Source organism: Anolis carolinensis, chromosome 5, assembly GCF_035594765.1.
Source record: "Anolis carolinensis isolate JA03-04 chromosome 5, rAnoCar3.1.pri, whole genome shotgun sequence".
NCBI classification, from domain to species: Eukaryota; Metazoa; Chordata; class Lepidosauria; order Squamata; family Dactyloidae; genus Anolis; species Anolis carolinensis.
This window is the reverse complement of record NC_085845.1, coordinates 183,780,939-183,794,178: the sequence shown is the minus strand read 5'-3', so window position 1 is coordinate 183,794,178 and position 13,240 is coordinate 183,780,939. Positions and strand designations below refer to the sequence as shown.

The 13,240-nt window shown below is 39.2% G+C and overlaps 1 protein-coding gene across 2 annotated transcripts in view; it reads right to left on the bottom strand.

The window, feature by feature from the left end:
• The window catches only part of mtpn (myotrophin), a 33,937-nt gene extending 27,817 nt beyond the window's left edge, over window positions 1-6,120 (bottom strand). Inside the window, exon 1 of one of the 2 annotated variants that reach the window (XM_008121775.3) lies at window positions 5,710-6,120. In XM_008121775.3, coding sequence (XP_008119982.1) covers window positions 5,710-5,796 — 87 coding nt within the window. In that variant the 5' untranslated portion in view covers window positions 5,797-6,120. The remainder of the gene's footprint in view (window positions 1-5,709) is intronic. The other variant, XM_003228199.4, reaches the window with a different exon arrangement.
• Between the last annotated feature and the right edge of the window lie 7,120 nt (window positions 6,121-13,240).

Here is a 13,240-nt window from a genome sequence, read left to right as displayed (position 1 = left end):
GACTCAAATATCCAGAAGGATCAACAAGAACAGACTCCTCCTATCAAACACCTGGTGTGGGTTATCCACCAAGTGATCAAAACTATTTATGTCCTATAACCAGGCTTGAATCTAAACTGGAATGTGTCCAAGTAATCTATTTCAAACAAGGAAGCTTGAAGTTGCGTTGCCACTTTTTCTCTAGGTGGCAAAGGAGAGATTTAAAGACTGGGATATTAATCAAGGGCTCTAATGAAGGGGGTTTTTTTCTAATAAAGGTTTTACAATTGCTTCTTTTAGAGAAGTTGGTACATAATCTTTCAAAGAAGAATTTTCAACCTCAACTATCCAACACGTCTGCCCTCCTTTGGCATCTTCAGTTAGCTGGCATGGATATGGGTCTAATAAACAAAAGTTTAGTTTCATCACTTTGAGCAACAGTAAAATAACAGTAAAAATCTATAAAAGTTATTTTAAGACAATTGAAAAATCCATTAAATTAAAACAACTTAAAATTCATTGAAAGACAAAACAAAAATGAAAAAGATTGAACTTCATTAAACATTCACTGCTGTCAATTCCTCAAAGCTTCTATCATGTATTGGTAAAGAGGGAATCATTCTAAAGAGGGAGTTCCAAAGCCTAAGCACAACCACCAAGTTGACCCTTTCCCTTGATCCCATCTAATATTGTAATACGATATAATACTAATAATACCATATAATATTAATTATATATTATATTTTACATGAAATATTACTAATAATATTACAATATATTGATACAGTACAATATAGTAATTTATTACCAGTATTGTACTATGCTAATATAATATTGTATGTAAATTTAATTTGTAAGCCACTCTGAGTCCCCTTCGGGGTGAGAAGGGCGGCATATAAATGTAGCAAATAAATAAATAATAAATAATATGTTCTGGGAAAGAGATGAGACTTAGGGTCCTTCCTCAGAGTCATATAATGTGATTGGAACCTATATAAAAATGGAGGCTACATTAGGCCTCCCCAAGCTGGTCTCCATGGCAGGATATTGGCCAAACAGCACAGACATGCTGAAACCTGTTCATCAGGGCCAGTGGGAATGAGCAGTGCCTTCCTACCCTCCCTGCACTTCAAGCTCCCCCTCCCCCTGACAAAAAAACCTTTCTTATACTTAGAGTACAGATATCTATATCACAGAGTACATGGGCAATAGTATGTTATTGTTAATTATTGGAACATCAAATATGCTGTTATGTAGTCAATATTTTAATATACAACATTTGAATATAAATCTTATCTCTATTACAAGTAAATGTCTGTATTTACATGAATTTAAAGTGAAAAACATCAATCTCCTTTTAGTACAAGCAATTCCGAGGTCCAATATATTGACAAGATCTGTCTAATTGTTCAAAAACTCAATCTTAAGTTTCTTGGAGGACCGTTTGTTACATCAGAAGTTGTAGTAGTATCAGAGAAGACTTCTAAAAGGTTACAGAGGTTACTACAAGGTAGCCCGGGTAGTATTTCCTTGTTTCAGTGTTTGTTGTGAGTACACCTTCCTCAGGTAATTCGTTCTTCTCAGTTCCTTTCAGTATTGCTTGGTATTTCAATAGGAGGTAAGTCTCTGGCGCTACATACATATATATGAACAACATTAATATACACAAAAAAGATATGCCTTAGCACCCTCTATATTGCATTATATTAACACAAGACTGAAGCGTGAGACTAATAAGAAATAGAGTTGTGTACGTATAACTTGTGTAGGGAACCACTGGCTCTGATTTGAATATTCTATTGCAAGCAACCACTGATAATTCTAGTTGACCTTAAATGCATGTTATAAGTAACAGGTGAGATCAAGCTTTCTCATTAAGGCCCTGAGGAAACAGAGTTTGAAAGTTAAAAGTCCAAAAGGCTTCTCTCTGGAGGAGTAGTTTCTTAATGTCTGAGTTTTAGTGTGTAGTTTTTCCAAAGCACAGAATTTAAAAATATGACATGAATGTTTTTTTTCTCCCTAAAGAGAATATATAGAGTCAGTACTTTCATTCCTAATCCTGGAATGGTGTTCATACATTCTAGTTTTTTTAGGATCTGGTTGCCATCCCAATGTACAGTAGGTTGCAGGGACACGGAATTACATATATTGCATTTTCAGAGGAGCAAGTTCTGTAATTCTGTACGGTAACTTTAATATTTTGAGTTGGATATATGAAATACTTTGTATTTAAAGTTTGTCAGGAGCAATCACAGTGTCTGCATGCAAAGTTTCCATTGATTGTTTTTTGGTTGTCTGTGCATGGTGTTGTAATAGCCAAATGGATTATGGGTTCTTGGGATCTCTTGTGAGCTACGATGGGTACTTTTTGACAAAGACTGAGTTTTTGAACCATTAGACAGATCCTGTCAATATATTGGATCTCTGAATTGCCTGTACTAAAAGGAGATTGATGTCTCCCACTTTAAATTCATGTAAATACAGACAAAAAAACTTTACCATCACTGCAGGGTCTGAACTTCCTGAATCAGTGTCAGCCAGGACACAACGGAGCTTTGAAGCAGTAAAGCCCTTCCTTCTTCCAAAGGTTCATCAAGTTCTGAGTAAGTGCAGAACACTGTATAATAGTTTGACACCACCTTAATTGCCATGGCTCAATGCTATGAAATCATAGGATTTGTAGTTTTACAAAAGTGCTGGTGCCATACCAAACTATGAATCCAAGGATTTCATAGCACTGAAACATGGCAGTTCAAGTGGTGTTAAACTGAATTCTGCAGTGTAGATGCACCTACCATACCACCTCACTAGTCATATTCTCTCCATGTGGCTGCTAAACAGAGCTGAAAGCTTTGTTTCCCTCCCTCCCAGCCCTTAGAAAGAGAGTAAAAATGTGGCTGTGGGAGCAGGCCTTTGATAAATAATGCAGTGCAATAATTTTATATGGAAATCATGCAATGGATTATGGAACAGCTTTAGACCTTCTCTTTGGATGACGTGTCTCATATTGGAATGTATTTCAATTATGTTTTTATGTCTGTTTCAATTTTAATAATTTTATTCTGTGTCTGTGTTTTACACCCAAGGCACTGCTCAGGTGCCATTTATAAGCCGCCTTGAGTCCCCTTCAGGGTAGAAAAAGATACAAATATTGTAAATAAATAAATAAATTTCATCCATTCTGCTGTGGTGAGTTCTCATCTGCAATATGACAAACTTATTTAGCAGGGTAGTGGGAGCAGGAATGGCCCATGTCATACTTTTAGAGCTGCAGGCTCTAAAACCACATTCCAGTTACTTTACAAGCTCCTGAAAATTAAGGGTGACACTATGTTCACATTCCCCTTTCATGTAGGGAAGCACTAATAAAATAGCAAAGGGTGGGAAAGTTTCCAAGTCGATCTGTGATTAGGGTGAGTGTGCATGCGCCTTCAAATGTTACCTGTCAACTCATGGCAGTACCATTAATTTTACAGGGCTTTCTGGGGCAAGGAAGACTCAGGACCTTTCAAGAAGGCCCTATATCCCAGGAACTGATCCCAGGTTTTCTGTCTATCCTAGATTATCTAGCAGTATGAACTCATATAATCCAGTTTAAAGCAAGAAACCTGGGATCACATCCTGGGATATAGGATCTGTCTGAGGGTGGTTTTGCCAATTCCTTCTTCTGAAACATAGTCCACAGAACCTGATATTCATCAGCAGTCTCCCCTCCAAATACTAACCAGAGTAGTGACCACATCTCCCCTTATGAACTGCTGCAGACTCTAAGATCTGTCGGGGAGGCCCTCCTCTTGGTCCTGGCCTTCCGTTTTTGTGCGTTTGGTGAAGATGAGGGAGAGGGCCTTTTTGGTGCTGGGCACCTGGATCTGGAACACCCTCTTCAGCACCCACTACAACACTTTAGGAAAGAGTTAAAAACTTGTTTTTTCCAGCAGGCATTTGATAACATTTAGACAGCAACCAGAACTGATTGCCAATCACTTAGCACTTTATATCTGCATTTTGTGGATTCAGCTGGGCTGATATATTGATTACATAGATCTTTTAACTGATTCTACTTTAATAGAAGCTGTTTTATGCAATTTATATGCCTGGTTTATATAATGTTACTATTGTTTTCATGCCGATGTATTTTATTTTATATACTATGTGTTTTACATATGGCACCTTTGTGTGCTATTTTGTAAGTTGCCCCAAGTCCTTATGGCAGATGGTGAGAAGGTACAAATAAAGTTTTATTATTATTACATTCACATTCCCCTCTTTCATGTAAGGAAGCACTTATAAAGTAGCAAAGGGTGGGAAAGTTTCCATGTCAATCTCACCTGTCAACTCATGGCAGTGCCATTAATTTTACAGAGCTTTCTGAAGCAAGGAAGACTCAGGGCCCTTTGGGACAGTCCCTATATCCCAGGAATTGATCCCCGGTTTTCTGTTTATCACAGATTATCTGTCAGTGTGGACTCATATAATCCAGTTTAAAGCAGAAAACCTGGGATCATATCCTGGGATATAGGGCCTGTCTGGGGGTGGTTTTGCCAGTTCCTTCCTCTGAAACATAGCCCATAGCGTGTGGTATTCATCGGCAGTCTTCCCCTCCAAGTATTTATTTATTTACTATATTTATATACTTCCTTTCTCACCCCGATGGTGACTCAAGGTGGTTTACAACATATTAATGGCAAAAAGTCAATCCCAACATACATATAATAGAAAACAAAACATAATAACTAAACACTAACGTATAACTATGTGGAGCCCCCATAGCGCAGCAGGTTAAACTGCTGAGCTGCTGAACTTGCTGACTGAAAGGTTGCAGGTTCGAATCCGGGAAGCAAGGTGAGCTCCCGCTATTAGCCCCAGCTTCTGCCAACCTAGCAGTTTGAAAACATGCAAATGTGAGTAGATCAATAGGTACTGTAACGGCGCTCCAGGCAGTCATGCCGGCCACATGACTTAGGAGGTATCTACGGACAATGCTGTCTCTTTGGCTTAGACATGGAGATGAGCACCAACCCCCAGAGTCAGACACGACTGGACTTAATGTCGGGGGAAACCTTTACCTTAACATAGAACTATAAATTAAAATCATTAAAACCATTCAATATATGTATAACATTTAAACACTAAGACAAGGCATTAAAACATCATAATGTTAGTATTAAAAACACATAATTAAGAGTAGAACTTTTTTTAGTTTTCAAGATTAAACAGGGCTTGACTAGTCTCCTGGACCCAATGTGAAACATGGTCTAAGCAGGAGGTTGGGCGTGGACTAAGACCTCTTCCGTCATTCCTCCACTAGTATGAGTTAGATCTGGCATTGGCAAACCTGGGCCCTCCGGGTGTTTTGGACTTCAACTCCCACAATTCCTAAATGACGTGGGCTGTTAGGAATTATGGGAGTTGAAGTCCAAAACACCCGGAGGACCCAAGTTAGACTGAGAGCTCTCCACAATTCCTAAATCTTTAGGGAAAAAAACAAAGCTTTACTAATCCCCAGTGGAAGCGGTGATCCTTCTCCTCCAACACCACACCCCTCGCGGATATATTTCCGGTGTCGGCGCTTGAGTAGGTGACGTAACACAAAAGCACCCCAGAGCGGCCTTACGAAGAGGGCCAAGTGCTAAAGCAGAAGCGGAGGGAGCCCGAGGCCCAGAAGGAAAGGGCGCCGGGCTTCCCTCTAACCTCAGCGTGTAGCCTGGTTTCTCTCTCGCAGACACGCACCGTCCCCGGCCTCACCTTGCCCACGTAGTCCTTCACCTCGTCCAGGTCTCCGTTCTTGAGGGCCCACATGAACTCCTTGTCGGACATGGCGGGGGGTGGGGCTGAGGGGGGAATGCGGCGGCGGCTCAGGCGAGGAAGAGAAGGAAAGGCGGGGCCTAGGCTTTGCCGGAAAGGGGCGCGGTGGCGGTTAGGCCTCTCTCGCGGCGCCTCACGGGCGTGACTCCCTTCCAGCGGCTCTTACTCAGGGAGCGGGGGCAGGGCCGAGAAACCCGACGCCCGGCATTAACCTATTGCGTCCGCCTGTGGCGCGTGCCTACCTACACTTCTAAGGGGTTTCCGTTCCTACACCACTTCCGCTCGGCGACTCAAGTAAGGCTGCGCATGCGCTGTGGAGTAAACGAGGGGAAAAAAAAAACCACCTTCGTGTCCCCGCCTCCTCCTCGTACGGAGGAAGGATGAAAGGAAGAGCTTATTCCATGGCGCATGCGTAGAGAGGAGCGTCAAGTCGCTCCTGGAAACCACACCGAGCTGGAGAAAGATTGCGCGCATGCGCTTGCAAGAGGCGTGCTCTTGTTCATGCTACAGCGGCTGATAGGAGCACGCATGCGCAAATACCCAGGTTCTCCCTTACACCATGCAGCCGTGGACAAGTATAGGGACCCCCAAACGCAGCATTGACCAAACACGTATCAAGGAACATGAAAAGGCACTGCAGACTAACCCAACCAGAGAAGTCAGCCAAAGCAGAGCACCTGATGAACCAACCTGGACACAGTATATTATTTGGGAGCACGGAAATGCTGGACCACTCTAACTACTACCCTGTTTCCCCGAAAATAAGACATCCCCGAAAAATAAGACCTAGTAGAAGTTTTGCTGAATTGCTAAATATAAGGCCTCCCCCGAAAGTAAGACCTAGCAAAGTTTTTGCTTGGAAGCATGCCCAGCGCCTGCCAAACAACACCAGAGAATGCAGGATTGGTAAATGTACATACCAGTTGTACATGGAAATAATGGTAGTAACAAGAAATTCTTGATAGGATTCAGAGTTTGTCTGGTTATGCTGGTTTGTGATGACAACTACTGTAGAGTATATAATAAATGTTCATTTTTTGTTCAACAATAAATGTGAATTCTTCTTCATGGAAAAATAAGACATCCCCTGAAAATAAGACCTAGCACATCTTTGGGAGCAAAAATTAATATAAGACACTGTCTTATTTTCGGGGAAACACGGTATTATGTCAGACTACACAGAGATGCCATTGAAATCCACAAGTAATTTGGACAGTTTTAACAGAAGGGAAGAAACCATGAAAATAAATAAAATCTGGCTACCAGTATTTTTAAAAAGTCTAAAATCAGGACAGTAAATAAAGAACAACACTCAGAAAACGGAAATTCCAGGTATGAAACAATCATGGCCAGCTAACCACACAACAAAGGATTCCCACAGGCGGGAATCAGCCAGGCCTTGAAATTGTAAGGCCATTAAATGCTAATCAAGGTGATTAATTGCAACATTCACACTTCCTACAGACGAGTTCTTTCTCCCGCCCTGGACCTTCCACAAATATATAAACCTCCTTTGCCTAGTTTCCAAAATATCTCACAACATCTGAGGATGCCTGCCATAGATGTAGGTGAAACGTCAGGAGAGAATGCTTCTGTAACATGGCCATACAGTCCGGAAAACTCACAGCAATTCACTATGCAAGTTTATTTATTTATTTATTTATTTATTTCCATCATTTCTATCCCGCCCTTCTCGATGCCAATATACAACAATACAAAAGAATAAAACATAAGCAATTAAAAACAGATTTAAAATAATACAAAATACTTTAGCCATTCATCCACAAAAAAGAAAGTTCTACTAGTGACAGGGACGGCACTGATAGTTTTAGATGGTTTTCCATTTGTTTATAGTGGGATTACATCCATTTTTACTCTGGATTACGTCCTGATGGTACATCCTGGGTGCTGGCCATATAGCAAAATACAACATCCAAATTTCACAAAATGCATCACAGGCAATCTTGCATAAAAGCAACCTTTGGAAATGGGTTTCCTCACCAGGCAAAGATATTAAAAACCATACAATGAAAGGAAAACAACAAGAACAACAAAGATTCGGAAGTGGCCTCGTGCCCAGTCCCCTTTTAAAAATATATTATTAAATGTTTTCATATGCAATAAAAATAAGGCAAAGATAGAAATTATACCAAAAAGGAGACATACATGGTAAATAATACTGTAGATACAACCAAGAAAAGAAAGAAAGAATTTCCTAGCCATTATAAAACTAAGTCATGTAACTTCTTCAAATGTAATTAGCATTTATGCACTCCTGCTACTTAAACCAATTTACTAATTTAATTATTAAAATCTACAATCTGTGTTTTTATTATTATTTGATACACAACAAGATTAGTACACAGCAAACAAGATCACTATGCTGGCTGTTGTATTGGATCACACATCAGACACTTCAGAAGTGTCTAGGACTATGTGATGTATCGGCGAATAATACTTGCAGATCTGAATAGGGCGGCCTTTTGCAGCTGACATGGTAATTTTATCAGTGCCAGTTGTTTTCAAGTGCTGGCCAAGGTCTTTAGGCACTGCACCCAGTGTGCCGATCACCACTGGGACTACCTTTACTGGCTTGTGCCAGAGTCTTTGCAGTTCGATCTGTAAATCCTCGTATCGCATCAGCTTTTCCAGTCGCTTCTTGTTGATTCTGCTGTCACTTGATATTGCAACATCGACAATCCATACTTTGTTTTTTAACATTATCATGAGGTCAGGAGTATTTTGTTCCAAAACTCTGTTAGTCTGAATTCGGAAGTTCCAGAGTAGTTTTACGTATTCGTTTTCCGTAACCTTTTCAAGGATGTGATCCCTCCACCTCCTCCTCCTCCTCCTCCTCCTTCTCCTTCTTGTTCTTCATATTGCACTTTTCTCTCTAAAAAGACACTCAAAGCAGCTTGCAATAAGACTAATACAATGTTGTTCTCATTAGGTAAAGGGTAAAGGTTTTCCCCTGACATGAAGTCTAGTTGTGTCCAACTCTGCGGGTTGGTGCTCATCTCCATTTCTAAGCCGAAGAGCCGGCGTTATCCATAGACACCTCCAAGGTCACGTGGCCAGTATGACTGCATGGAGCTCCATTACCTTCCTGCCACACTGGAGCGGTACCTATTCATCTACTCACATTTGCATGTTAGGTTGGCAGAAGCTGAGGCTAACAGCGGGAGCTCACTCTGCTCCTCAGATTTGAACTGCCAACCTTTCAGTCAGCAAGTTCAGCAGCTCAATGATTTAACCCGCTGCACCACCGTGGGCTCATTACTCTGCCAAAAACAAATACAGTAGAGTCTCACTTATCCAACTTTTGCTCATCCAACGTTCTGTATTAATTATGCAATGCAGTCTGCCTCCCACCTGGATCCACAGCTGTTTCTCTAGGCAGGCAAGGATCACAGATTTTTAAAAATCTTCACAGGACTGAACTTTTTACAGATTTAAGTTCTGACAATGTTCCTACTGTAAGTTCATTTTATGGAATTCTATCTTTATTTGTAGTCAATTTTTTAGTAGTCAATGTTTCCAATACATTGCGATATTTTGGTGCTAAATTCATAAATACATTAATTACTACATAACGTTACAGTATATTGAACATTTTTTTTTCTGTCAATTGTTGTAAAACATGATGTTTTGGTGCTTAATTTGTAAAATCATAACAATTTGATATTTAATAGGCTTTTCCTTAATCACTCCTTATTATCCAACATTTTCGCTTATCCAACGTTCTGCCTACCCATTTATGTTGGATAAGCAAGACTCTGCTGTAAATAAAAATTAAAGCTGCCTAGTCTTTAAAAAAAAGGTTGGCCATGATTTTTCTCAAATCAAAATTATTAGTGTATCAGCTAAATTTTCAACAGTCTTTCTTGACTTGGTGTAGTTGTGATTTCCCACTTCTGAGCATGTAGTCATGTATTGTAGTAGTATTCCATATTTCTTCTGCAGTTGATCCTCCACCAATCCCAACGAATACAATTCAAATTTCATTTGGAAATTAGCTTTCATGTAATTGACTCCAGCATTTTTAAGTCCACCACATGTGGTAAAAAGGCCCCATCTATTGCTTGCATTTCAAACATTCATTAGAAGGGCTTTTATGTGTTTTGGCTAATTTTTATGGTATCAGTATCAGCAATATACCACCCTACTGAAAATCTCTTTAATAACATAATGTAAAGCTTTTGGTATCTTTCAGCTACAATGTTGTTCTGACTGTATGTTGCATCCAAATGTTATGCCCAATTTATCATAAATGTTTTTAGTTGTTCTTCCATCTCAAGTTTTAACAAATGTTTATCCAAATTGTATCTGTTCTGGGAGGAATAATAGGCAGTAACATCAGCCACAACATCAGAGCTACATTTAGTTTCTATTCCCCCTCGCATATATGCCACTCTATCCCAGTAACACTATAAACCAAATTTTGGAAAAAAAATATGTTCCTGAAATCTGTTTGAAAGTGTTATTTCCTGTTTAATTGCGTGGTACTTACTTGTTATTGTTATACGCCATAAACTTCAGTTTTGTGGCTGCCACAAACTATGTTGAATTCGTTGAGAGTCTGAGATATTTATTGAAAACTATAGCAAAATGTGCTGCAAGGTGTCTCGCAAAGACAACGTTTTTGCAGTGTAATACATTTTTCCATGATTTTATGATAGAAGCAATTAGGAAATGACATTTAGAATCCAGGAACAAAATGTGTATTACATAGTGTTATGGGCTCCTACTCCCTACATTACAGAAACACTATGCAAAAGGATTAATGGACACAAATCTGGCTTTAGAAATGGCAATACCACCAAACCAATTGCAGAACATTTCAACCAATCTGGACATACAGTAAGGGGTTTGCAGGTCACGGTCCTTGAACAAGGAAATTACAAAAAAAGACTGGAAATAATTGTATTCACAGATTCCAATTAATTTGCAGAGGCATGAACAAAGACAATGGCTTCATGGCACACTACAAATATCTCCGCTTCTACATATGGAACAAAAAGGGATCTCCCCAGAGAGAATTTGAATTCAAGGAAACTGACTTTTGGTAAGGAGATTAATTGCTTCCAAATATTAACACTAAATGACCATTGCACCGATCTGAAAGACCTGTAGCTCACTGAAAATTTAGGGCAAAGGACACGATTCACATCTTTCTCCTGTTACATTTTAGCCGACTCTCTCACTTTTAAAACATGCATCATTTCACAACACAGTAATTCAGTTTTATGAGCAAACCAGAAGTAAATCAACCGCTTATAAGAGATACAGATACATATGTAAATTGTCATAATGAAATGTATGAGGACACAACATATATGATTTGAAAGGTAATAACATATTTCCAAGATTTTTGGAGGGTGGAATATACTAGTTCACTACACTAATTAGCACCTTTGCTGCATAAACATGCATGTAAATAGGTGTTGCTTATTTCACATAGACTCAGATGCTTCTCCTTCTCCTAATAAGTGCATTTATTTCCCTAGTAAGAATGCAGTTCTAGGCATGTCTTTTCAGAAGGAAGCCACTTAGCTTTCAGTTGGTCTACCCCCCCCTGAAATTGGGTACATTTGAAAATGAGGCTGTCCAGGTATTATCGGTGGCACAGTGTGTTAAAGCACTGAGCTGCTGAACTTGCAGACCGAAAGGTCCCAGATTCGAATCTGGGGAGCGGAATGAGCACCCTCTGTTAGCTCCAGCTTCTATCAATCTAGCAGTTCGAAAACATGCAAATGTGAGTAGATCAATAGGTACCACTCCAGCGGGAAGGTAACAGCGCTCCATGCAGTCATGCCGGCCACATGACCTTGGAGGTGTCTACGGACAACGCTGGCTCTTCGGCTTAGAAATGGAGATGAGCACTGACCCCCAGAGTCGGACATGATTAGACTTAATGTCAGGGGAAACCTTTACCTTTACCTTTTACATTGAGGTTATGCCAGCATAGGGAAATTCAAGGCTAGTTCAGATGGCACAAGTGTCTTGTGCCTCATTCTAACCTATGCCAGCCAGTCAATTTCTCAATTAGGACAACACTGTAAATATTGTGACTGAATCTTATAATTTCCCAACCATAGGAAGAACCATAGCAAAAATCCAAAGGAATCAGGCTCTATAATAATGTAAATATAAAATTAGTTAGCTCTTTAGCACTCTCATTTAGTAAACATAATTAAAAAGTTAATTTTGGAGATAGGTTAATGGAGAAATTCCAACATAAAAACCATCACTAGGGTTGAAAAATGAATTAAAGTGCCCTCATTTGGGCAAATTTCCAAGTCAATTTATAGCCTAATTGTTTTTATTCATTTAGTTCCTATCAGTGGGGTTGCTTACTGTTGAGTAAACAAGCAAAGTCTTCTCTTCAGAAACTTTTGTCTCTGGAGCTCTTTGTGCTGACTTCCCCAATTTATCTCTCTTTTTATTCAAATATTTGCAATAGTGGTTAGAAATGAAGCAAATCCATTAACACAATAGTATTAATAAAAAGTAATGAATTCGTATTTTAATAAAATAAGGTTGTCCAACAGAGGTTCTATGGTATTCAAAAATAAGTTTTCATTGAGATTAGCGGAACTCACATTTTAGTCGGTTGACCTACAAATTGAACTTTTGTATTGGTATCCTCATTTTTCTTGGAGGTAAATCCTTCTAACTTGAGTGGAACTTGCTCCCTAGAGCAGGATTGAAAATCATGTGACCCACCAGATGTGGAACTGCAGCTACCAGCATTATTTTCTACCCATCAGCTATAATGACTAAAGCTACTTGGAATTGCAATTCAGTATCTGGAGAGCCATAAGTTTCCCATCTTTGTCCTAGGGTTTATTTACCCTAGGGAAAAAAAACCTGTTTGGCACCATATCTTCCTGGTCTGCATTGGTAGTGTTATTTATAGTTTATAAGTATGTCCCTCAAAGATAATTTTCATGCTGATGTAAAAGCGTCTGAAAACACATGTTGTTAGATGTGAAATACAACTTCTGCTATGTGATCTCTGTAGATCATAAATACTAGAAATTAATACCTTAAAATACAACTGCATTGTTACAAGAAAGCATCATTTATGCAGAGTGACTCACCAGCCACGCAAACCTCATTAATAGGCTCTAAGTGTGTAAAGAATCTTTGAGGTTTCTTGAGTTTCATTCATTCGTTCTTCTTTGTACTATTGAACCTTGAAAATGTGAAGAGCTTCAAGCAATTTTGAAACAAGAATGCTTCACGGGTTAAGTGCCCATTAAAATGAATAAGGATAGCTAAATTGGTTATTTGCAAGAAATAAAAAAGCCCGGATTCTTTTCAGTCTGAATAATTATTGATAGCAAACAAAGGAACAATCTTTTTCCTGTTACTCTTGTTTTTTCTAGCTTGTTAAAATAATACTTGTTAAAAATAAAGTTTAGAGTTGGGACTTGTCAAGTATATTTTGTGT